A 27,865-nucleotide genomic window follows, 5' to 3' on the forward strand; every position below is an offset into this window, starting at 1 on the left:
TTGTCCCCTAGCTTTGTAATGAGAGACAAAGATGTAACAGAATCCATAAGTAGTAATGTATTTATTTCATTTTAATCCCTATATCTACTAGTGCACCAAATTTGGAGCAATAATATTGCTCCCTAATTTACTTTTTTTTATCTAATATGCTTCATTGTCTTGCAGCATCGAACATAACCTTTCTGTGTTTTCAGACTCCCATTGATTTCTATGGCATTCGCGGCCTCAAGGGTGGTGGTTTGAACAATAGGTACGCTGCATCGGAATAGACGCGAGCGTGTCTGTTGAATGTTTGATAAATTGGCAAGAGGGTCAAATAGAGTTGAATGTAACAGCGGATGATCAGTATTCTGCTCGAATAACACAAGCATCGATCTGCATTGGATTTATTCTGCAGGAGAGTATATTACATCACACATTTCAACATTTGACGATATTGATGCTTTGTTACTATGCCGGATCAACTTTGCGTCTAATTTGATGTGAGATTCCAGCGTTTTATCAATTGAAGCATTGATAAATCGGCCCCCAAGAGTACAAAGTGAATTTGATTATAAAATTACATTGGAAAGTTGTGTAAAATGGCACGCCCTATCTGAATCATGAATATTTCATTTTGAATAGACTGACTAAATATTTACAATATGGGCAAATGCTGCTCTTTCATATGCATAACAGACAATGGGGCCGATTTATCAAGTTCCATATGGAGCTTGATGCCCCTGTTTCCGCGCAAGCCTTCAGGCTCGCCGGAAACAGAGGTTATGAAGCAGCGGTCTAAAGACCGCTGCTCCATAACTTGTCCGCCTGCGGACAGAAATCAACACGATCGAATATGATCGGGTTGATTGACACCCCCTGCTAGCTGGTGTTTGACCGCAAATCTGCAGGGGGCGGCATTGCACCAGCAGTTCACAAGAACTGCTTGTGCAATGATAAATGCTGACAGCGTATGCTGTCAGCATTTATCGATGTGCAGCGGACATGATACGCTACATTGTATCATGTCCGCTCGCATTATGATAAATCTACCCCATAGTCCTTTTATGTAAAAGTTTTTTAAAGTTAATTCGAAAATAACAGGAAGTGTAAGTAATGCCTGTTTCTGTTGCTCATTGGCTGGGAACAACTCTAACAGAAAAAAAAAAAAAAAAAAAGATTTAACGGTACATTAAACACTAAATATATTTCAGGTACCTCTTTCTATTTATAGGGGCCACCATTTTGGAACCTAGTTTACACTGCAAGTATCTGAAGGAGAGAATCATGATCCTTTAAACAATTGTAACACTGTCATTAAACACAGAATCCATGTCACACCATAAAACATTTATTAAGAATGGAGATTTTTCTGCACTTTCACATAAGTGCCTTTTTTTTGGATATCAGAAACAATGGCAAACATTGACAAATCTTTTACACTATAATACATTACACTTATAAAATGTGTAAAACACTACCTTTCACACTTTTAAATCAAAATGTTCTTTTCCCACAATTGCAAAATATCTTTTTACTTTTAAAAAATTAACTTATTTTTTTTTTTACATTTTTTTTCTTACAGTAAACAATATACAAATGATTTACCCCTGAATTTGACATATCAGAGCTGAGTGTCCTTAGCATGTGCAATGAATACAGTGCATCCTCTGGATTGGTGGAATTTAACCACGCTAAGAGGAACGTTCTATATGCGCTGTAGCAGCCAAACTCATTTTTGGGCACAGTGGTCCATTATCAAGAGAAATAAAGGGTTTCGCAGTCATGCTCTTTCTCCAAAGTGTTTGTAAATAGATGCATCATGGGTAACCATAAGCTTTTAAACTTTCAAAACCTAAGGGTGCATCATTAAATAGAAGTGCATTCTAACCTGATCTAGCACTTTGTAAGCTTTGTTCTCTTCCAATACCTATATCTTAGACAAATGATTCACTAAAGAGTGAGGGAGCTTGCGACATTTAGTGAATACGCTTCATAGAATAACATACATGTTAAAGAGATTTGTTTCACTGGAGAGTTCTTTTGAGTTATCTAGTGAAGCTGATGAGAACGATTGCCTAAATTCAATAAGAATATAAATAAAAAGGGAAAGTACTTGTGTAATTGTTTGACAATGTTTTACTGATAGAGTTATTGCCAACACACATTAAAAAAACAAGCACTGGAGAAAGTACCTGTTGCACACCTGTGGGTGCATAAATACATACCCCAAGTGTGCACCTTCCTATTGGTAGTTTTTTTTAAATTTTCCACTGACAGGCAATACAGCCAATCAGCTGCTGTACCACCTGGCTAATAGGAAATAAATAGAGTGCTCTCATGCAGCTCTGCTGTGTATCGAAAAGCAAGTAACTGACATTCCGCACATCACTGGAGCTCCTTGGGGAACACATAACAAACACACACAGGCAGTGCAAATTTTACTTTCCCCATTGCTTTTTAAAATGCCTTTGGCAATAACCTTTTCAGTATACTAAAATATTTGCAAACCATTGCAGTAACTATTAAAATGAATACACTGCATAGGATAAAATAGACAAATGATATAGAACACTAGATATGCATGTCTGTTGTTTTAATTAATCTAGCTGACGGTTGTCCAAAAGGTTAAAAAGCTATGGCCAAGGGCCCAATTCTCTAAAGCTCTGTGGTTTGGCAACATTCTAAAAGAGGCCTCATTAGTATTATAAAGGCACCTCAGGAATTGTTTAAGGGCAATTTTTACCTTGGGAACTTGGTATTTAATTAAGGGGAGTTCGCTAATAGTCTTTATGTGAAGAAGAGACACTTACTTTACAATATAGGGCTTAGTAAAATAAGCTGATGATTTCTCTCCACACCAGCGAGTTTTTGAGAATCAAGCCCCAAGTCATCTGTGGGCTGCATTAGGTTAGGTAAGAACTTTCTAGTGAAAGAAATGTCTCCAATCCTGCTCAGTCTATGGATAGTACTCACAAATACATAAGAGCTTCATAGATTTTTGTAACTCTACGTTCAAGAAGTTTCTGCTCTTGGAACTAAAGCTCTCATCTTAGTGACACACGGCTTGCAAGGTTTGAAAACGTTATTTTAGATGTGACAATAACTTCCATGATACTAGGAAATTAGACAAATTTATTTTAAAAACCCTCTGCTACAGAGCACATAGAATTAGTACATTTTAGCCTTTATTCAAGATGTTTGCTTATCACTTCCCATATCCGTATTCTTTAGTTCCATTTCTTTATATAGTGGATTGGGTTTAAAACAAATTAAAATGTAAAAAAGATAAACATATTTACATGTTTAGCTCTTTGTTAACATAAGGATTCTGCATTTACTTTTTAAAGTAAAAAAAATAATCATGGATGTTTTGAGAGCTATGGACACTTCTCATTGACTTTGGTCGAGACACTTGGTGCTTGTTATTAAAAAAATACATAATCCCTACTTTGATGCACCGTGGTCCTATGGTATTGTGAGAGCAGTCCTTTATAATTAGAAGCTACAGTTTATAGTCTTTTTTAATAGATAATATAAATAGTTTATGTTACTAAGAATATTAGATCCCTTTTTCTTCCAGTCACATTAGATATTTTTTTAACACATTTTTGTGTTGCACCTTTTAATTTGTATTATATATTTATTATTTACTAATGACATTTATTTGGGATGAAATAATTATACTAAAAAAAAAGTTTTGCAGCATTGAAGATATAAGAATATATTTTTTTTCTTAAAAGTGTCAACATAATATAGGTAGCTATTTAAACAATAGCCAAAAATGTTACTTAAGCAATGTTTTTATTCAGTTGGGTATATTTCTGCTCTGAATATGTTCTGAGGTTTATGATTTATGGCACATCTATTGTATTTAATATTATTCATTTTATGTACATTTTCATTTATTTTGTTTCTCTGAATCCTTAGTATGACGACTATATGTTATAAAAATTAAATTGACTCAGAAAAACTCTTTAAATTGCACTAATTCAATTTTTGATTGTCTGCATGATTGTCTATGTTAAACGTGGGTGTTAGTGATATTTGCACACTTGTTTTGATGAGGAATACAAATAAATTGTATCTGCTATACTTCAACCTCATCCTTATACGTTAACCTCCTCCTTACTGAGGATATAAAGATCCATCAAGCAACAAGTGGATTAATGGCTCAGGCTTTTTAAACAAAAGTCTCCTAAAAAAGCACATTCATTTAAACTGTTTGTCATTGTGGCTCATGCATTGTGCTCTCAAAATTTCCGTTGCTAGTTGTATGTAGCCTATTTAGTCCAAATGAAACATAATGTTCCTCTCAAACATTCTTGTCCCCTTGCTACACATAGCTGAGATTCAGCAGCTGACATTACAATGTTTCCAATACTAATGAGAACGAAGATGGCATCTATCACACAGTCACTGCTGGGTACATCTGTTCAGGGTTACTGTGAGGATACGGTGACTGAATTTGCCTATAACCACTTTGCAGTCCATCTAAATAAGGTGGCATTGGAGTCATTGGTACAGAGTCATGAGGTACGGCATGAGGTACGGCATAGCCTACAAACTGAGGATGAAGATACTGTCCTTGGTGTGAAACAAGTTGGGCAGCTTGTTGGCAGTTCATCATTGAAAAATTGGCTGGCATGTTCACGTAGACATTATTCATGGCTCCTTCTGGCAAACAGCAATTGGTTTGAGACCTAGTAGGAGGTGCCCTTGCACCTGAGTTGGCACTGGAGCTAGAGCTGGCCGCAGTACTTGATTGACGAGAAGAAGACCCACGTGAAGTGCTGGCACTTGAAATCATAGGAATGGTTTCCATGAGACGGTTACTGCCAGGTGCTCGACTCTGTTGTGGCTCCTGCTTGGGTCTCAGACAATGGCAGCAACAAATAGCTACTAGCGATCCCACAATGATGAAAGCCACAAAAACAGAGCCAACGATCAAAAAAGGCACATAGATGGGAACTGCAAGAAAGAAAGGAAAAAAAGACAGTTGTAAAACTCTGCAAAGAAAACAAAGGAAACAGCTGCTGATAAAACACATTTATCTATTGGGTATTGTGGATGGTGGAAACACTCTACATAGATAAAGATATGTGCACAGTTTACCTCTAACATATGTACGTCACCATATTGTCTCATATGCATTAGCAATGTTTTCTTAAAGGGACATTAAACAGTTTGAAATTATACTATAAAATATTTAATTGTAAATAAAAAAACAGAATTTTAACACTTGTGCGGTTTCCTATTCTGAGAATTAGAGGTGCTCACTGCAAATTTCACAAGCATAACCCAGTTACATATCTGTTCCTAATTGGCCAGCAGAGATGATAAGATATTGCAAAATACAAATGGTAAATAGACTTTCAAATTAGTTTGTAGTTAGTATCACCTGAATTATCTTTAAGAATACTAACCAGCAAATAGTTATTTGCATTTATTGTTTTTTTAATTAATTTGCTAATTTGTTAACTGCATTTAATAAAAATACTGTTAATGCACAAGATTAAAAGTACAGTTATATTTCAATTATTATCTGTTATAATAGCATGCTCCTTCTCATATACTTTCTCAAAGATTTAGAGGTAAATTTGCTGTGTTAATACAGGGTACACATGTCACCAGGCTATCTTAATTAAATATGTAGCTTTAATAAATTACCAAATTAATATCAATATTAATAGATACATTTTATTAAAGCAACATATAGTACAAAAATTCATATCTAAAGTAGAATCTTCATCAGGTACCAAAACTGCATGAGAAAATATTCTCTGAGGATGAAATACCTCACAAACACTAATGGACCATTGCATACAGTAATATAATTGCACAATTAACAAATAATAAAAAGACAATGCAATAATTTCAAAAGAATGGTAGATTTTTTTTGCCCCCTGTAGCAGATGACAGCCATCAACCAGTCACAGACTCATTTACATATTCTCTGTGAACATGCTCAGTAGAAGAAAGGAAATGTGTATATAAAAAGAAAGTGCACAGTTTGATAATGGAAGTAAATTGGAAGATTTGTTTGTTTTAAATTGCAGGCTCTGTCTGAATCATTACACTGAAGTCAAAATAAAACTTTCATGATTCAGATAGAGCACACGATTTTAAACAACTGTACAATTAATTTCCATTATCTTAATATGCACAATCTTTTTAAATGCTCACTTTCTGAGGTACCAGCTCCTACTGAGCATGTGCAAGATTCACAGAATATATGTATATGCATTTTGTGATTGGCTGATGGCTGTCACATAATGCTGTGGGAAGGACAAAAAAACTAACTTTGAAATTTGTCAGAAAAAAAATCAACTGCTCATGTGAAATTCAAACTAAGTGTTTTTGCATTGTCTATTTATTATGCATTTATTGATTATGCTATTCTACTATGTTTACAGGTCCTTTAAGTTTTGTTTGTACTGAGGTGTTTTTGTATTAATAATATATTTCTTCATATTATATATTAATATATAGATTTAATTAAACTTCTGTCAGCCATGAGACTAAATTACTGCCATAGTAAAGCAAGTGATAAAGGGATGCCGTCAACCCTAAATCAAGCTGGGTGCTTAATATAAACTTATTAGTACATTCTGCTATAATTATTACTTATAGTGACCCACAAACTAATTTAGTTATCCTGTGATCTGTGTTGTCCAACCCCATGAACACACAGATGAATTACTGTAGGGACCAAATAAAATTAGAATGTGTCATAGTGCAAATATTAGCATGTTAAAGGGCCATTATACACTCATTATTTCTTTGCATAAATGTTTTGTAGATGATCTATTTATATAGCCCATAAAGTTATTTTTTTTTTTTTAAATGTATAGTTTTGCTTATTTTTAAATAACATTGCTCTGATTTTCAGACTCCTAACCAAGCCCCAAAGTTTTATGTGAATACGCTCGACTACCTACTCCAGCTTGCTCCTGTTTGTGTAAAGGGTCTTTTCATATGAAAAAGAAGGGGGAGGGGGGAGTGTCTTATTTCCCACTTACAGTGGGCTTTCCAGCTACCATTTCAACAGAGCTAAACTAAGAGGTTCTAAGTAAGTTTTTAAACATTTTTATACTGGATTTTTATATCAGAATCTGTGCATCTTATTCTTTATAGTAGTGTCTATTACATGCAGTTATATGAAAATGAGTGTATACTGTCCCTTTAAAGTGACATAAAGCTATAATTCACTTTTACACTATCTTGATTCATCTGGAGCATGCAATTAGTTAAGAGAGATTTATTTACCTAATTCTCTTACTATTCTTTGTTGAAAATCATATCTAGGTTGGCTAAAGAGCAGCAATGTATTACAGGGAGCTAGCAAGTGATTGATAACTACACATATATACTTCTTGCATTGACTTCCTATAAATGTTCAGCTAGCTCCCAGTAGTGCATTATTGTTTTTCAGCTCACTTTAACTATGTGTTTACCCCTTTGCAATAGTGCAATAATAACATGCTATATAACACATTAGAGAAGTATCTTCAACCACATGCATGTCCCTTATAGTTAAACCAACACCAGACAATAAAGCTTGACTATTTTGTTTTTTTAAAACAAATGCTGGCCCGCTGTATAGACATTTTTAATATTTATTAAAAGTCAAGCAAAGTATCTGATTTATATTAAATTAAGTTGTTCCCACGCTGCAATAAATTGATTTCCATGAATAAAAAAGGAGTAGTTAAAAGTTATTGGTAAAAACTTTCTAGGATTTTGATTTCCTTATTTTAAATGTGACAGTAAGACCCACTTATTTGGCACTAAAGCCAGGCGTATACAGCGTGTTTTCCTGTTTGTATATAAAACAAGGGAATTAGCTTTTTTTAAACTATAAACAAAACAAAAAATACAAACCTACAGGAAAAAAACTCAACTTCAAAGGGTAAGTACTAGTTCTATGAGTAAGTAGAATTTTGCTTAGTCCTGCAGCTGTATAGAGTGGTTATGGCCTTCTAATTGTCCAAGCTTCATTTGCAAAGCCTTAAATTAAAGGGGAATGCAAAACAGACACAGCGATATGAAAGGGGATTCTGTGCATTAAGCAGGTGGGATCATTTCACTTATTGAAACAATTTTTTCATTAGTAAAGCACGGCTGCCTCTGACACAGGAAAGGCAACGAGTCAAATAACAGGAAAGGAAACTTAATGATAATGAGAAAGTTTCCACTTTTTTTTTTTGTGAAGTGTGTAAAAGACCGAACTCTCTAGGAAGCCAAAATTTAACTTTCATGATTCAGACAGAGCATAATTTATTTATTTTTAAACGTTCTGATTTATTTCTGTCATCATATTTCCCTCTTTCTCTTGGTATAATTTCTGAAGAGCATATCGAAGTATGCCTAGGAACATACTCATGTCTGAGCATTAATATGGAAGTGGTGTTTACAACAATGTTTGTAACAATGTTATACATAGATTGCATAAGATATGTATAAATAAAAAGTGAGAAGCGCCCCACCTGAGAACGAACAATAGCATAATAGCTTGTTCTATGACTAGTTAACACCCTAGGAACAGCCTTTTTGCTCAACACGTGCCTTTCACAGAGATGAACTTTCCTGTAGAATATCAGTCTGATCCTGACTTCACAGTACAGTCCAGCCCCAAAATACCAGGCAATCCCCGTCTGAACAAAAGAAACAGCAAGACGTACGTTTCGGCCTAATGTGGGCCTCGTCAGTGAGGTGCAGCCATATCCCTCTAGGGACACTGAGCAACGGTTCCACATCTGAGACTTCCCTCAGGATCCCAATGTTTTTTTATATTTTCATATATGCTTAAAGGGACACTGAACCCAAATTATTTTCTTTCGTGATTCAGATAGAGCATGCAATTTTAAGCAACTTTCTAATTTACTCCTACTATCAAATTTTCTTTATTCTCTTGGTATCTTCATTTGAAATGCAAGAATGTAAGTTTAGATGCCAGCCCATTTTTGGTGAACAACCTAGTTTGTCCTTGCTGATTGGTGGATAAATTCATCCACCAATCAAAAACTGCTGTCCAGAGTTCTGAACAAAGAAAAAAGCTTAGATGCCTTCTTTTTCAAATATAGATAGCAAGAGAACAGAGAAACATTGATAATAGGAGTAAATTAGAAAGTTTATTAAAATTGCATGCTCTGAGTCACAAAAGAAAAAAAATTGGGTTCAGTGTCCCTTTAAGATTTGTAAACTAATGCAAAGGAGTTAAAGAGGCAGTAAAGTCAAAATGAAACTTAAATAGATTAAATAGAGCATGAAATTTACTTCTATTATCAAATGTGCTTAGTTCTCTTGGTAACCTTTGTTAAACAATAATCCTAGGTGAGCTCAGGAGCATGCACCTGTCTTTAAAAATCTGGCAGCAGTGTTTGCAACAATGTTTATAGCTATGTTATACATAGTTGCAAACACTGATGCCATTAGATGCAGAAAAGACATGCTCCTAAAAGCTTACCTAGGTTTACTCGTCAACAAAGGATACCAACAGAACAAATCAAATTTGATAATAGAAGTAAATTGGAAAGTTGTTTAAATGTACACTCTCTATCTGAAACATGAATGTTGAACTTTTTTGCTGTACTGACCTTTATGTTGCAAAACCGGATCCCAAGAGAACTAAGCAAATTTTATAAAAATAAAAAAAAGATTAAAGTGAAACATTTGAAACCACTCTATCTGAATGATGAAGTTTAATATTGACTTCCATATACCTTTAAAGGGACACAAATGTGCAAAAAGAAAATGCTTACAGCATGTTATTGTTGCACTATTGTTTGCATATAACTTGTATAAAACACAGTTACAATCAGTTTCTGAGCAGCAATGCACTACTGGGAGCTAGATGACCACATCTGCTGAGTCCATGACAAGAGGTATATGTGTGTAGCTACCAATCACTAGCTAGCCAGTAAATGTATTAACAGATGTGAAATTAAAAATGTCTTAAATTTACATGTGCTATCTGAATCATGAAAGTCTACTTCTGAATTTCATGTCCCTTTAAGTTTACAACTTTTATCTTAAAGTGACAGTAAAGTCAAAATTAAATGTATATTAGTCCAATAGACCATATCATTTTAAACAACTTTCCAACTTACTTCTATGATCAAATTTGCTTTGTTCTGTTGGTATCCTTTATCAAATAGTATATCTAGGTAGGCTTATATGTGCTCAGGTGCGTGTTCATGTCTTTAGTACTCTATGACAGTGTTTTGCAACATTGTATGTAGCAGTGTTATAAAAAATTTTAAAGGCATTTGCACTCTCCTGAGCTCCTATGAGCCTACCTACATTTACTCTTCAATAACAGATACCAAGAGAACAAACCAAATTTAATAATGGAACTAAATTGGAAACATTTTTAAAAATGACATATTCTATAAACCATAAAGTTTAATTTTGACTTAATGTCCCTTTAATATTACAGAATAAAAGACGTATTGTCAATACGGCAGGAGCACATAATGCAAGGCTGAATTGTATTAAACATTATTATTATTATCCTACTTTACAAGTTTTAAGTTTCTAATTCCCAGATGCTCATTGGTGTAGTTAAAAATTGCAAATGCAGGAGCCTGAGACAGACACCAACCTGGTTTTAATATACAGCTGTTTTAGAAGACACTGATAGCTGCAAACAAATTGCTTTCTAATAATAGATGGTGCCTAGAATACCATATACAGACACGTCCCTCACTGCTGCTGACACTTCCCATAGCAATCTAGAAAATGACTTTATTGTGTAGCCTCCTCTAAAGAAGACCATCTAATAGATTTTATTATGATATGTGACACTGGAAAACACAGTCTTCCTTGATGTTGCATTCATTGCTAATTTGGGTTTCTCTTTATTAATGTTTTGTATGTAAATACTGCAAATTTTTGCGGAGTAGTTTATTCCACAATATATATGTACATTTTTAGAACATTGGGTGCAATTTATTGTGCATTTTTAAAAGAAACAAACAAAAAAAAACACACAAAAAACAGTATCTAGATGCACATTGCTTTATATCAAAGAGCCAACACATGGGCAACTATAAGGGGGTCAAGTTTGGGAAAATGCCCCACCCCTCAGTGACTTGCATATATCTTGGAAGTGGTTCTGGGGGCAGACAACAAATAAGCCATTTACTCATTGTGCAATCTGCCATCAAATTCTTGGAAAGAGGATAAGATCTAGTTTCAAATTAAAGGTCACATGACCAAGTGATTGCCACAGATACTGTATATGGGAAACTATAATTGTCTTTTAGCTGCAAACAAACCCAAACACCCATAATACCCCATTTGAAAGGAAGATAATCTCATCACATGACCCTCTAGATGCCACATACTGATGTGAACATTGAACAATTCTTATCCTATTACATGTCACTCTGTAATAAATTCTGAAGCTGTTTATTTCTCAAGCAAAAATATAGAAAGACACAGGTTGAATACCTAATCAACTAGATGCCAAGTTTACAGTATTAAAAAGAGGAGACTAATTTAATTGATGCGCTCATTTCATTTAAATTTAAACTATGTTTTTTAGGAAGGATAAGCATTCTTTTCTTAAAGGGGCATAATAATGGAATCCTCTGTACTTCTATTAGCATATCAGGGTATTTTACTCTTGCACTATTATGTCCCTTTAACATTAGTATAAGTGTATATAATTGGCAACAAGCACATGCCACCTCCAGGGACTCCATAACTTTAATATAACAGCTAAATATACAATCTGTATTCCAAAAACACATATCATCCACACATATCTTCCTACATACTTACCACATTAATCATTCTACAAGAGAATTATTTAAAATGTTTCCCATCACTCAACCAAATTCATGTCTTCATTCCATATTGTTTAGAAAATATGCTGTCATGTGATTTAATAATGTATTTGCGGTAATTTAAAGGGATGCGTAATTTCCCTTAGGCCTTAGATTTCTATGAGGGACCACATTATAATTATTCATGTTGGAATGGACAAGGCCAATTGATCAAAAACTCCATTGAGGTTTTCATTTGTTATCGTTTTCATATGTTTTCATTTTCAGGTGTTTTCATTTATTTCTACAGTATTTAAGGTGTATTTAAATGTATAGCAAGCAATACAAGTTAATGCCAAATTTTTAAAAGCTTTAAAGGGACATTAAACACTTAATAAATGCTAGATAGAATGATGCACTTAAAGAAAATATTAGTCTGAGAATACCATGTAGATGTATTTTTTAAAGTGTCATTAGCTGTATAAATATTGACAAAATAAGTGTAAAGTTTTAGTGTCTATAAAACAATGGGAGCTGCCATGTTGTAAATTAGGTTACCTTCTCTGCTGCGGCCAATTAGGGACAGTTATAAATAGGTCACTAGAGTGTACAGCCAATGGCTGTGTTGAATATAACAGTGTTCTACCCTTTCATTTCTAACAGGAACTAAAAAGCTCACAATTTCAGAATGGAATAACAGGAAAATGGGGAAAAATAAATAATTAAATTATATTACAGAGTTTTTATATATATATATATATATATATATATATATATATATATATATATATATATATATATATATATATATATATATATATATATATATATATATATATATATATATATATACATACATACATACACACACACATATATATGTATATATATATATATATATATAAAATTTATCATTTTATATTACCATTTCAAAATGTTTAATGTTCCATTGAATTAGGAAGAATTGTGCGCCAGTGTAAAACTATTATTAAACAACTTAACATGTTTTAGTTAAACATTTAAATCAACAAATTGCAAAACCCTATGGACCATTATTGATTACACAAGGCCTAAAGAAACAAAGTGTTGTGCATATCATTTTTCTACTGCAATATCCCTTGAATTATAAATTTAAAATTTGATGATGATGAGAAATCCATAGAAGCTGGTTAATATCTTTTGACCTACCCAAAATAATAATAAAAAAATATTACAAGTACACACATCTGTATTTATTTATTTTAAACCACACTGGAAAACAAGTCACTGATATAAATAAAAAAATGTGTTTTGATATTTCTTGCAACCTTTAAATTCCAGATTGTAAAATATTTTGCTATTGTTAAATGAGCAAAGGTGTGACAGCCATCCTGCATATAACTACCATATGTTAGGCAGATGCTTTTCTATTGTGCTTACTTGGTCAGTGTGAACATGTGGCTACAACGCAGAGGTTTATGATGGATTTGCAGAACTTGTATCAAATGTGTAAAAATATATATGATTTTTTTCTGATAAGTAAAATTGGAAAATTCAATTACAGGATTTAAAGGAATAAAAAAAAATGACTACTTTGTGCCCCACGTAAATGAATCATAGCATGGGGCAGGTCAACGATAGACTGATTGCATACAAATCTCCACCAATCATTACTAAGATAATCCCTTGGTTTATTATAATGCTCTTCACCTTAAAGGTTAAATGAGTAAAAGAATTTTTAAATTGCTAGCTGGCAATAAGATAATTGCTGTCTACCTCTGTGTTTTCAGGATAACATGGCATAGTCTAAGTTTCTCATCAAGCATTCCTTAGATTCTTGGATTTGCTAAGCTTACTTACTATGGATAGTTTAAAATCTACATATCAATGGAATTTTATGTGCAGATTATAGTAGACAGAACACATGTATGTTTATTAGAAATGTAAAAACTGTGTTCCCATTGAATTTCAATTACTGAATTTGCTCTTTGCATCTAAGGATCCTCGATGGTTAAAGGGACAGTCTACTTCAAAATTGTTATTGTTTAAAAAGATACATAATCCCTTTATTACACATTTCCCAGTTTTTCATAACCAATACTGTAATATTATTATACTTTTTACCTCTATAATTACCTGTATTTAAGCCTCTGAAGACTGCCCCTTATTTTAGTGCTTTTTACAATCTTGCATTTTAGCCAATTAGTGCTGGTTCTTGTATAATCTTTACCATTCTCCACGGGAGTGAGCACAATGTTATCTATTTGGCACACATGAAATAGCACTGTCTAGCTGTCGTGCAAGATTTAAAAATCACTGAGATAAGGGGAAGCCTGCAGGGGCTTAGAAACAGGCAAACTTAGTGGTTACAAAGTATATTAATATAACAATGTTGGTTGAGAATAGCTGGGAAATGGGTAGTAAAGGCATTATCTATCTTTTTAAACAATAAAAAAATCAAGTCCCAATAAATACTAGATATGATCTCTATATGTCAGTATTAAAGGGATATAAAAACCAATATGTTTATTTTGTGACTAATACAGACCATGTCATTTTAAAAAATGTTCCAATTTACTACTATTATGTAATTTGCTTTGTTATCTGCATAATTATCTGCACTACTGGGAGCTATTCGCTGATTGGTGGCTGCACATACATTCCTCTTGCCATTGGCTTACTTGATGTGTTTAATTTTAATCACATCCCGCCTCGACTACTGCAACTCCATCCTGTCTGGTCTCCCTATCTGCCGCCTAGCTCCTTTACAATCCATAATGAATGCCTCTGCCAGGCTCATCTTTCTTACAAGTCGCACTTCATCTGCTGCATCTCTCTGCCAATCCCTTCACTGGCTTCCTCTTGCCTCCAGGATTAAACACAAAATTCTCACTCTGACACACAAAGCCCTAAACTGCACTGCTCCCCCCTACATTTCAAACCTTGTCTCCAGATACTCTTTCCTTTCCGTCCCCTTTGCTCCGCTCATGATCTCCTCCTCTCCTCCTCTCTTGTTACCTCCTCACATTCCAATTTACAAGATTTCTCCAGACTGGCTCCCATCTCATGGAACTCTCTGTCTCGCTCCACAAGACTCTCCTCTAGTTTTGAAAGCTTCAAGCACTCCATGAAGACTCTACTATTCAGGGATGCATACAACCTACACTAACCTTCCTATCTCCACTGCTATCCCCTTAAACCCCATAACATGTAAACCTATGAGCCCATCTGTTTGTAGTTCACATTCATAAGAGCCGACTACAACAGTGCAACTCTCGGCAGGGCCCTGTACCCACTTGACCCCTGTAAATGTTAATTTGTATACCACCTATGTTAATAGCGCTGCGGAATCTGTTGGTGCTCTACAAATACCTGATAATTATAATAATGTGTTCAGCTAGCTCCCACTAGTGCATTGCAGCTCTTTCAACAAAGGATACAATGAGTACAAAGCCAAATTGATAAAAGAAAGTAAATTGGAAAGTTGTTTAAAATTGTATGCTCTATCTGAATCATAAAAGAAAACGTTTTCATTTCATGTCCCTTTAAGTTTTACTGTTATATGTAAACTATCGCTGGTAAAATGAAATTAATTTAATCCTAAATATAAAATTGTCTTCCTAAGCTTTAAAATATAGCTCTGATAAACAAGGAAAAGCTACTAAACTATAACATATAGATCTAATAAATAAGAAAAAAATACTAGACTTGGTAGCAGAAATCACACTTGGTAGTATAAATCCGTGGCCGGACTTTTAGCCGACGGACACTTGGCTGACGGACATTTGGCCGAAACACAAGTGGCTGTCAGATAACAGTCCGGCCACGAGATAGATAAATTTGATAGATAGATAGATAGATTAGATAGATAGATCAATAGATGCAATAGATACATTTGATAGATACGATAGATAGATAGATTTGATAGATAAATAGATAGATTTGATAGATAATTTCCCAGACAGAGAATTACAAAACGTGCGGCCTGTGACCCATGGTAAGGTTCCCAGAGGCTGTTGCGGCGCCCGAGGCTCTGATTAGAACAGAGCACTCTGGAACGTATCTGCCCTCGGCCAAAATCGGAACATTCTTTAGCTTTCTGTCTGTCAGCCAAATGTCCGTCGGCCAAATGTCCGTCTGCCAAATGTCCTTCTGCCAAATGTCCTTCTGCATTTTGTCAGAGCACCGTATAAATCTAAATATTTTCAGTACACTGTGTGATTGGATGGAAATTGACTAATGGAATTATTATATGGTGGATGTCATGAAGACCTCATGATTTTAGGTTGTGGGGGTTATTTTTTTCTCTACATGCTACTTATTTTGTAAGTATTTCCCTTTGTTTATCCTTAAAAAAACAGACGTCCTCTCGTAAATAGATTTTAAGTTTCACTAGAATAAACACACTTCTAGAAGCCTGGTGTAACAAGTCAGTTTATGAGGCAAATATGTCAACACAGAGTGACATAGAATAATGTCCCTATCAAGACACATGTACTGTGTATATATATATCTAAAGTTATAAGGTATTATGTAACTTCAGCCAGGGCTTGCAATGGATTTATGCCCTACCACAAAAAAGGGGTGGCTATCCTCCTTGCCCACACTTCGGAAGGAGCCCAGCCAGAAATCTGATCTCAGAAAAAATGGATATAATTGTAAATTTAACAAAATAATATTGTCATCCTATATAAGAAGCTGCATATAATAGCATAAGTGAACATCTTCCTTTGCCAAGCTCCCTTGGGACATATATCTAAGCTAGTACAGTATTAGGTTCTATTATATTTTCTCCTACTGTTTTGCTTTTGTTTATAATTGTGTTTGACTCATGTTTTTATATAAATGCACTGTGGCTCTTTTTTTGTTCATAATAAATGTTCCTTTATTACGTTTTTGCCCTTGTCTAATATTTAAACCACATTACCAAAGAAACTAGTAATAATAGTACTGTGTTTTTTACAATGTTTTTTTAGAATGTGTAATCTGTTAGTCTGGGTTTTTCTTTAGGATTTACATTCAACCACAAAAAGGAGCACTGGTTAACAAGATAGGAGGTGTCTCTATCCACCTATAGGTAACCTTCTTAAACAGTATAAGTCCCCGTAAGCTATTAGGTGTAGCATTCAATTATTTAAACTGAAAATTGTTGAATATATATAGCAAATACACCATAAAAAATATATACAATTAAAAAGGAAGTCAATTTATTACATAAAATACAGCAAAATATTCCGGAATATATATAAAGAGTTCATTAACTAAAAACATCAAACACATACATATTACAATTGTTACAATATGCACCAAAAATTTAGTTACACAGAGAATCTAGATGCAGCTAGACAAAAAACGTCTTTGTGCAATTTAGTAAAACCATTTTTTATGGTGTATTTGCTATATATATTCAACAATTTTCAGTTTAGATAATTGAATGCTACACCTATTAGCTTACAGGAACTTATACTGTTTAGCAGTTTACCTATATGTGGATAGAGACACCTCCTATCTTGTTAACCAGCGTTCCTTTTTTTGTTTGAATGTATAGCTGTTTTTGATCTTTTTCACTAGATCTTTTTAAAGAGGGAGCTCAGTATTGCTAGTTGCGAAAATTGCCCTTGCTGGTTTGTTTTTAAAGTATTTTTCTTTAGGATTTTTGATATAATAATATTAAGGTGGTGGCAGCAGAGATAGTTTAGTGTGGGTGGCATTAAAGGGGAGTTTTTCTGGGTCTAGTACAGACAAGAGAATGTTGTTAACCCGTTCAACCATTGAACTAAGTCACAGTCTTGCCTGAAGTGGCTAGACAGTCACAAACTGGTTAAGGTGGAAAGAGTCACAGGATTCTAGAAATGTAAAGTTGACTGTTCTTAAAAATGACTCACAGGATTCTAGAAATATAAATGATACTGTTCTAGAAGGTTCATGCATGATTAAGGGCATGATGCCCGAATTGTTGCTCTTTATGTGACCCTGCTGTATTGAAAATAAAGGTATTTTATTTGGAAGTGATGCTGTGTGTGGACTTATACTAGAAGGCTGGACAGAATCCTTGTCAGCGTGCACTACACAGGAGGTGCTGTGCTTTGTTGGTATTGTTCTAGAGGGTTAGTCATTGGATTCTAGAAATATAAATTTTACTCTTTTAGAAGGTATCTTACACAGAATTCTAGAAATATACATTTTACTGTACTACAAGGCCCCGCACAGCATTCTAGAAGTCACACTGTGTCATTTTCTGTATTTCTCAATATGAATGAGAGATAAGCTCACCGCAATATAGTACTCAATGCACATTTCACTTAAAACTGGTCTCGAAGTATTAAAGAGTGACCTAGAAAGGGCAGTTCCACAGTGGTGTTTGAGGTTCTCTTACAGTTTCACAGGAATTCTACCGCTTCACATCTTGCTGATTTATATTGTCATTTGTCAGCTGATAAGATTGTCTTTAAAGCAGACAGAAAAGGATATATATCTGAAACTATGTCCCCTCTCATTCTTATGGCCTGAAGAGAACCTTCAGAGCAGGGGCTGCCCAAGGGAATTCTCTAAAAAGAGACGCCTCTTGTAATAAGGTAACTTTGTGGGGAGATCAAAGTCAGCAGGGAGCAGGGGAGACACTTTCAAAATTAAATACTGCAGTATGTGGTTTTTCTGTAAAGATTTCAATTTTGCGCTAATGTATGAATTTCATATAATGTTTTTACATGTGCGATTTTCTATGTAATTGCAATACAAGGTTAGTTTGTCTATAAAATATTACTTTATTATGATTTGGAATGTGGTTTAACAATTACATTTTTGTGAGCCGTATTGTAATGTATGCATCAACATAACATACTTAAATTAAAGGTCACTTTGTGATGCAGTGCTACAGGGAAGTGGTCATAGATCCACGACAAGTGTGGAAGAAAACAAAAAACCCAGATGGCTCACAGCGACTATGAGAAGCCGTGGATCAAACCACTAAAACTAGTATTGTCAAACAAAAAAAAATAAATAGTGTTCAAAAAGTGAAGAATAAAAATTGTAGAAAGTTATTCAAAATCCATATAACGTCTAAGTGCCCTAGGGGGCACGAAATGCGTCAGCCTTTCCTATCTATGCCTCTCCATTTTTTAAGGATTTTGAATACATTTTTTTATTCTGCACTCTTTGAGCACTATTCATTTTTGTTTTTTTTTAGATTAAATTCAGGGACAGCCCTTTGTGAGACACATTGTCCCCAAGGCAAAAACTGCCTTTAGAGAATTCTATCAGGTGATTTATATTACTGACGAGATTTCTTAGAGAATCTCGTAAGCCCAGAAAACTTTAGATAATCGGGCCCATAGTGACTGAGTTTTTACAAGGGTTTCCTTTCTTTCCCTCTCTCTCTGTCTGTCTCCTCTTTATGTCTGTCACTCTCTCTCACATTAACATGAGAACTTTTAACGCTAGTTGTTTATTCCTCTTTTTTTATTCCACTCAATTCCAAACAAGTAACATGTTAGAACTATTAATGTTAGTAAAATGTTAAACTGAAACAGCAGTAATATAAAGTCGTCTGCCAAATAGCTATAACTTGCATATTGGTTTCAAACTTAAAAGCTAGAGTTTTTGCCAGCAATTGTAAGATTATCTTACATCAACTACAGTGGGTAAACTTTGTGTGATGGGAAGAAAAATCAAAATACATTAAACTCTTTAATGCTGTGTTATCCACAAAATGACAACAAACACAAAAGTCTGGAAACAACTGTAGATGTGTAGCTGTATCAAATAGCTCAACTGAGACTAAAAGGCTTGATTCAGGGATTTCAACACCACTCTGTGTTTCATAATTTCCATTGCAATCATTATAACTTGCTCAAATTAAACATTTAAAGGGACGTTAGTAAAATAATAAAAAGCTCTAATTTGTTACAGCATTTTATTGCTGCACAAATAATTGGAGATGAGCACATGGTTAACCCAAATGAGACCTGTCATATAATGAAAAAGGTTGGATGCCCTTACTTAGTTAAAGGGACAGTTAAGTCCAAAAACAACTTTCAAATAGGGCATGTCATTTTAAACAACTTTCCACAACTTTCCAATTTACTTTTATCACCAATTTTGCTTTGTTCTCTTGGTATTCTTAGTTGAAAGCTAAACCTAGGAAGGCTCATATGATAATTTCTAAGCCATTGAAGGCCGCCTCTTATCACATGCTTTTTTATTTGCTTTTCACAACAGGGGAGCGCTAGTTCATGTGAGCTATATAGATAAAATTGTGATCATGCCAGTGGCTTGTGGCAGACACTGCACTAATTGGCTAAAATGAAAGTCAATAGATAATAAATAAAAAGTCATGTAATCAGGGGGCTGTCAGAAGATGCTTAGATACAAGTTAATCACAGAGGTAAAAAGTATATTAGTATAACTGTGTTGGTTATGCAAAACTGGAGAATGGGTAATAAAGCAATTATCTATCTTTTAAACAACAAAAATTCTGGTGTTGACTGTCCCTTTAAGAATAAAATAGCCCATTAAATAGATATGGCTTACTTGCTCTTGAAAGTGAAGTTTTCCAAGTACTTTATATTAAAATTTGTAAAATAGTGTGCAACATATCAATATACATTTTCCATTTTATCAAATAAAAAGCAATACTACACATTATTAGTAGTAGTCTCAGTTTACTGACCCTGTATACCGTCTAAAATTAAAAGCTGAGCTAACGCAAAAAAAGGTTGGATGGTCGAATAATCAAATGAGCTCAGTTCACAAAAAAGCTTCAATCAGCCAGACTAATATGGATTGAACAAACTAACGTATGTTAAAGGGTTATGAAACCAAAAAATGTATTTTGTAATTTCGATAGAGCATACAATTTTAGAAATCTTTCTGATTTACATCTTTTAGCAAATTGGCTTCGTTCCCATGGTATTCTTTGTTGAAGAGATGCCTAGGTATGTGTCTGGAGCACTATATAGCAGGAAATAGAGCTGCCATCTAGTGCTCTTGCAAATGGATAACATTCTTGCAAAACTGCTGCCATATAGGACTCCAGTCACGTGCACGCTCCTGAACTCACGTCCCTGTTTTGCTATAAAAGATACCAATTTGATAAAAGAAGTCAAGTAGAAAGTTGTTTAAAATTGCATGAAAGAATAATCTGGGTTTCATGAATTACATTCTTTCCAATGAAGTCATGTGGCATTTAAAGGGACAGTACACTGTAAAATAGTTTTTCCATAAATGTATTTTAAATGACTTGTTATACCAACTGCAGAGTATAAAATATTTGAGAAATTGCATTTTCTGGTTTATTTTTGTATCTGAAGTAGCTGGTTTTGTGCTTTGAAACCACAGCCTATTACAATGGGTTGAGCTTCAGGTAATATCAGATCTCATTTTGTTATCACTTTGTGTACACAGACTTGATTCCTTATCTTATATTTGTCTGGAACACCAAAGCTCAAAACATAGAGAGAACAATGGAAAATTATCATTTTATTACTTAACTATCCTGCATCCCACTGGGAGTGTAATTTCTTCTGCTGGCTGTGTTTACTTAGGCTTGTCAATAGCGTATACGCCAGTATCAAAACTTTCAGTATAGGTTGGGAAACCACAAGCTAAATCAGCTATTTCAAATGTTGAAATATGAGTAAAGGAGCTACTTGCAACCAATTTAATACACTCTAGCAGGTAAAAAGGATCATTGGGAATAATTTAAAGGGGAAAAAGTTTTTGGCTGAACTGTCCCTTTAAGTAATGAACTGTGATCAAAATAATCAAGTAGATTTCAATGAGGGTCTTATTTTAAATCTACCTTTTTATTTGAGTCCAATTCTGAAACAACATATTATATGGACCTTTTATACAAGAAGCAGCAGACTAAGCATATGATAATGAAAGTAATCTACAGTGACTGAAAAGCATTAGGCTACCTTTCATTTATTTAAATTATTGGCAAAACCAGTTTAGAGGTTTGATTATCATCTAATCTGACATCATTTCTGAAGGATTAAAGCTAATCCGTGTTCAAGTGACCTGCAATATTACTACTACCACTCAATTGGCTGTTGCCCTATAGCAGAATAATAAAGAACCTTTCAAAGCATTTAAGTCATACTGTGACTAAAAGAAAACACCCATACAAATCTTAAAAGAAGGTCAATAATCCAGTAATTCTTCTTTCAGATGAATTTAATCATTCTGACTCCAACAAGCTCTGAAGATGGAAATATTTTATTGAACTACTTCAATTAAATGAAGTCATAATGTCTAATGCGTACGTATGTAACATTGATGAATTAGCAATATTCTACTTATCTTTGCACGTGTACAGTACTGACTTATTCTGCCTCCCTACCCCTGGTCACAAGCAATCGAGCGCACAATCCTATTGAGTATAATGGCTCAGGTAATACAACATCCAGAAATGTATTGTATTATCTACAAACTACATTAAAAAGGTGTGTTTGCTTGAGAAGAAAAAAGGTTGAACACACCTGTTGTAAAAAATACATACATATATCTTAGGCTGGTGTGGAAAGAACTTAATTCATACAGCGTAGGATAATAAAATGTAATCCTATCTCTTACAAACTACTGGAGGTATAGACAGTAACATGCTATTGAAATTACCATGATATACAGAAAGGAAGCTTAGTCTAATACTGGAAAGAAAAAAAAAAACACTCCTTAAAGGGACAGTATACTGTAAAATAGTTTTTACCTTAATGTGTTTACAATTGCTTTTTTTACCAACTGCAGAGTAAAAAAAATATGAAAATTAGCTTTTTAAGGTTTATTTGTGTAGATTAAAGCTCTGATTTTGTGTTTTGAATCCACAACCTAATAAAATGGGTTTAGCTTGTAGGTATAATCAGATCTCATTACTTTATCACATTGTGTACATATACCTGCTTCTGTATCTTATATCTGTCCATAAAACAATCACCAATACTTGGAGAGGACAATGGAAAATCAACATTGTATTACCTTATCTCTGCTATATCCCACTGGGAGTGTAATTTATTCTGCTGGCTGTGTTTACAAAGCTTATCTATAGCTTGGACCTGTGGCCACAAACTTTCAGAATAGGTGGGGATACCAAATGATAAATCAACTATTTCAAATGCCAATATAAGGGTAAAGGAGCTACTTGTAAACAATTTAATACACTCCAGCAGGTAAAGTGGATCATTGGGAACAAATTAAAGGGGAGAAATATTTTGAGTAAACCGTCCCTTTAAAGGACCAGTAAATACAGCAGATTTGCATAATCAACAAATGCATGATAAAAAGATAATGCAATAGCACTTAATCTAAACTTCAAATGAGTATCAGATTTTGTCTAACAAATTTCAAAGTTATGTCTATTTTCACTCCCCATGTACCATGTGACAGCCATCAGCCAATCACAAATGCATATACGTATATTTTGTAAATTCTTGCACATGCTCAGTAGGATCTGGTGACTCATAAAGTGTAAATATAAAAAGACTGTGCACATTTTCTTAATGAAAGTAAAATGGAAATTTTTTTTTATAATTGCATGCTGTGAATCATTAAAATTTAAATTGGCCTGAGTGTCTCTTTAAAGGGCCATTATAGCAAAAAAAAAGTTTCATGCTTTAATCTCTAGAGAATGTAATTTTAAGACTATCTACCATAGGCTTCTGTGTGTTTAACTCCTGCAGAGGGGTTAAACACACAGTAGAAATACCACTCAGGATCTGTTGTGGAGCTAGTGCTGCTGATTGGATCAGTGGCACTTTCCGCTTGGGAGCAGCAGTGTCCCCTTTGCGGGGGTTAAACATACAGTAGTTGTGTAGGGTCGATAGTCTTAAAATGACATGCTACATAAAAAAAACTGCTGTTCTATCTAAAAGAAAATCCATCAACATTTATTATTCTTTTTTTTTTTTTTAGATAGTTATTCCTGTGTTTAAGAAACCAACTTTGTATGTACCAGTTGTCGATATCAGTCAGTAGGCAATAGAGTATCAGGAGACATCTGTACACACACTCTTCCTGTTAGTTTCACTACAAATATAGACTGATTTACTTTTTTTTAACATGTTTAGCTGCTGTTCTTTTATATACACGATATATTTTTTAAGTAATATGTCCCTTTAAATGGTTGTGTAAATTGAACTTACAACATTATAACATGCTCACAACATCCAGACTGAGAGCTGTGTACTAACAGCAGCCCTGCACCTTACATTTATTATTGGTCTCATAGGACTACAGGAAAGGGACTGGGGGGAATATATGTGCTTAGCATATGACAATAGTCAAATGCGGCTTTGCAAATTAACATTTAAGAAAACAAATATTTCACAGGGATTTAAATTTAGCATTATTTGTTGTCCATAGATGAACTCCTTATCCAACCTCTTAACTTTTGTCTATCCTAGCTCCTTTGTTGTGGTCATTTAGGGACAGATAAAAATGAGTTCCTGCACTGATCAAACAATCCCTGCGCAGAATGCTGCAGAGTTAAAGTTCTGCATTCCACAGAAAAACACTACAGCCTCTCTGGAGACAGTTGAAAAGAAAAACAAACTCTTAAAATTACAGGAATGTGAACAAGAAATAATGAACGTAAATTACAATGTTGTGTTTTTTGTTTTTTTTTAGTTTTTCTTTTTACTATGCATAATTAAGCATCTTATGAGGAATTAAACAAGTTGAATTGTAAATAATTTAACCAAAAACAACAAAATCAGCCACAGATAAGAAAGCAAATATTTGTTTGCCTGATAAGGTTATCACAAAAAGTACTGCAGTTTATGAAGAAAGTCTATGAGTCACAGCACAATTAATCCCAATCACTTGAAGAAGAGCGTATATATATATATATATATATATATATATATATATATATATATATATATATATATATATATATGTATATATATATATATATATATATTTATATTTATATATACATACATACATCTCGAGATATCAGGATTTCCCAGCAGAGCAGAATTTAAAGAACCCTCAGGCATTTGGATTTTCTCTCCTGTACTTAAACTGAGATATTCTTTAATATGTGCTTATTGGGGTGCCTTGAGGGATGGACTTGGCAAATGTCATGTACAATAAACTGAAGCACTATATTAAGATTTGTAGCTCGTTAGCTTTTGGCATTTGGTGGGGCCTTAACTTAATTACTGTATATCAAATTTTGAAAACTGCTTGGATATTGATCAGCCAAAGAAGGTGTTTTTATTAATATATAATCAATAGTAACATTTTAGAAACTGTGGATCACTTCCTTTCAGATTATGTCAACCTTATGTCCGACCTAATTTCATTAAAGGGACAGTAAAGTCTAAAATACACTTTCTTGATTTGGACAGAGCATGTCATTTTAAACAAATTTCCAATTTACGTCTATTAGCAAATTTATTTTGTTTTCTTAGAATACTGTGTTGAAGAGTAAACCTAGGTGGGCTTATAGGACTCCAGGAGAGTGCACGTATCTGTAGCCATCTATGGAGCAGTATTTGTAACATTTTATAACATTTTTAAAGACCACGTTGCAAACAGTACTTCCATAGGCTGCCAAAGAAACATGCACTCTCCTCCTATGAGCCCACCTAGGTTTACTCTTCAACAAATAATACCAAAAGAACAAAGCAAATTTGATAATAGAAGTAAATTGGAAAGTTGTTTAAAATTACATGCTGCATCTAGACCATGAACGTTTAATTTTGACCTTACTGTTCCTTTAAATTACCTGCAAAAGTTGTTCAAACTTCCAAAACTTCTAATATACATAAGAAGACATAAGCCTAAGGATAAATTGTTTATTTTGGATGAGTGATGGACAATATATGACGGATCATTTATTCTATTGAAATTTGGTAAACATTATGATCAATGGATCTATGTAAAAGCCCATCTGCAAACATAGAAATCTATGTATGTGATGCCATTTAGTAACCAAAATCCATTTGTCTATATTCTGCTCACCTAGCGCTTCAATGGGGGGTATTGTTTAAATAGCCCCAGTGACTAGTTACATGTCTGTCATCAGCAGGGCTGTAAAATCTGAAGGGCAGGAGTCTCTCTGTGTGAAGACACCTAAATACAGTTGTATACTTAGTTTGATGGCAACTCCTGCTTTGGTAGTCAATGGGGGGCGTTGAACCTTACTGGCAGACAAAGGGTTAAGCCTGCCCATGCAGAGTTTCTGCTACATTGTAAGTAGCATGTGTATGTCCGTTTTATAAAGGTGTGAAAGTAAAAATAAATTGCAAATTGGTTGAATCCTCATTTCAGTCTGTGATATGTATAAATAAATAATAAGCAGCTGTCAGGGTAAAATATTGCATGTAGTACTATGTACACTATGCTAGTGGCAGTTTTTACTGAAACTTAGTTTAATGACAGAAAATAAACTTAATATACTTATGTGATATGTTAAAAAAAAATGAACTACTGGTCTGTTGGAATACTGGTAAATGGTCATAACTTTAGGTACAACATTTTCACCCCCCAAAAAATAAAATATTAATGTTTATATATTTTTGAGAATATAATATATCATGCCATGGAACCCTCATTTGAACACATATACACTACACTAATTGTCATTAAACCATTTGGAGTATAAGTAACCATATGTGAGGAATTATGTCTCACTCCATTTTATTAACACAAGTTACAATATATCTAGCCAGAACAAATGTAAAATTTACTAGAGTTCTTAAAATATCAACACACTCATAAATACTACTTTGGAGACTATCTGTGTTGAATTTACACACATTGTTCCCAGTAAGTATGCCAGGTTGTCTGGATTACTCATTTGGTGAAATAAACATATTGAAAATATTGGTTTATATAGCTCTCTTGGATTCTATATTTTAGTAAATTGTTGTATGCAAGAGTTGTTCTTTTATTTTCTGTTTTTAGTGATATTTCAGCCAACACTCCAGCTAATGCTAAAATGTAGTAAAGGCTTTTTTTCAATTTGTTTGGGTGTGTTCTTCCCATAACCTGGATCTGATTAAAACTACATTATATTTGTACTTTACTAGGATAAATGACTGATTTCAATTTTACTTTTATTGTGGGGATCTTTTTAATGCATTGGCCAAATATCATCATGCAGGAATACAAAATATACAAAGTTCAAAGAGAATTTTCTGTTACAAAATATAACTAATGAGCAGGTGAAGATATTGTTTGCTCAATCTATATATTCTACCCTGAGAATACTATGTAGCTAGATAGAAAAGGAGAGGGCTAGTGATAAAATGATACAGACAGCTTCTTGTACACATAGTTTGTTAATAAAAGAAACTGGGTGACACCATATAGCTCCTGTCACCTATATTTGCTATTGTGTCCCCTCTGCTACCTGTTTTGCCTACCTGCTGCTGAGTCCTGGCTGTCCTTGTCCGGTCGGCCATGCTCGGGCTCCCCCTGCTGGCGGTCATTGTTACACACACCCTGGTCCAACCTAGCTTCGGCGCTGGAGCAGCAGTAGCGCAGGGCGCAAGTCCCGCAGCAGATGGTTGCATCGTCCCCATCGAATCGCTCAGGGCATTGGAAGCCGTCCCTCCATACTGACTGGGCGTCCAGCCAGCCGTGACAGTACTCTCCGCTACCCCGGGCAGCTGCCAGCAACGACAGGAAGAAAGAAGAAGCAGCTAGTAGCGCCAGGGGGGACACCTCTACCCACATGGCTAGAGGGGGAGAGCGGGCACCCCTCCCAGTTACAACCTGAGGAGCAAGGGGTGGCAGATAATTTGAATAAATTTGCAATATATTGACTTTTATGGAGAAAAAAAAAAGATTTAAAACAATGTATTCAGCAGTGCATTTTCAGATAACCATATGGGTTAATGAAAGTGCTGTCCTGAGTGTGTTAAGTTGCCTTTATGAGTTAGAGCAGCTGCTGGTGTTGGTTTGTTGATTCCTTGCAGCAGCAGCATCCAGCGCCCAGCCCTCTTCCCCCTGCAGATCACAGGCTGACAGCAGATACCAGGCACACTACAAATCAGCCACTTAATTCCTGCTCTTGGTTTTACTCCAGCATACTTTTTATACAAAAAGAGAAAATAAACCAGAACCCCTGAATAAAAGTGCAAAAGTGACAGGAGCAGAGCAAATTAAGGTATAAAAGATAAGAA

General features: G+C 34.4%; 1 protein-coding gene across 1 annotated transcript; it reads right to left on the reverse strand.

Annotated features, from left to right (window-relative positions):
- Positions 1–1,314: 1,314 nt before the first annotated feature.
- LOC128644610 (protein shisa-2) lies at positions 1,315–27,865 on the reverse strand. The gene is made up of 2 exons (XM_053697156.1): positions 27,104–27,865; positions 1,315–4,950 (listed from the first exon to the last, which is right to left on the reverse strand). Exons 1-2 carry the CDS (start codon positions 27,414–27,416, stop codon positions 4,388–4,390), a joined length of 876 nt encoding a protein of 291 aa, XP_053553131.1. The 5' UTR covers positions 27,417–27,865; the 3' UTR covers positions 1,315–4,387.

Source organism: Bombina bombina, unplaced genomic scaffold, assembly GCF_027579735.1.
Source record: "Bombina bombina isolate aBomBom1 unplaced genomic scaffold, aBomBom1.pri scaffold_720, whole genome shotgun sequence".
Taxonomy (NCBI): Eukaryota; Metazoa; Chordata; class Amphibia; order Anura; family Bombinatoridae; genus Bombina; species Bombina bombina.

Excerpts from the sequence above, each read along its gene's own strand:
- LOC128644610 (XM_053697156.1), bottom strand. The coding sequence starts at position 27,416 with ATGTGGGTAGAGGTGTCCCCCCTGGCGCTACTAGCTGCTTCTTCTTTC. Across the intron at positions 4,951-27,103 it reads CAGCCAGGACTCAGCAGCAG|TTCCCATCTATGTGCCTTTT; the intron begins GTAGGCAAAACA and ends TCTTTCTTGCAG.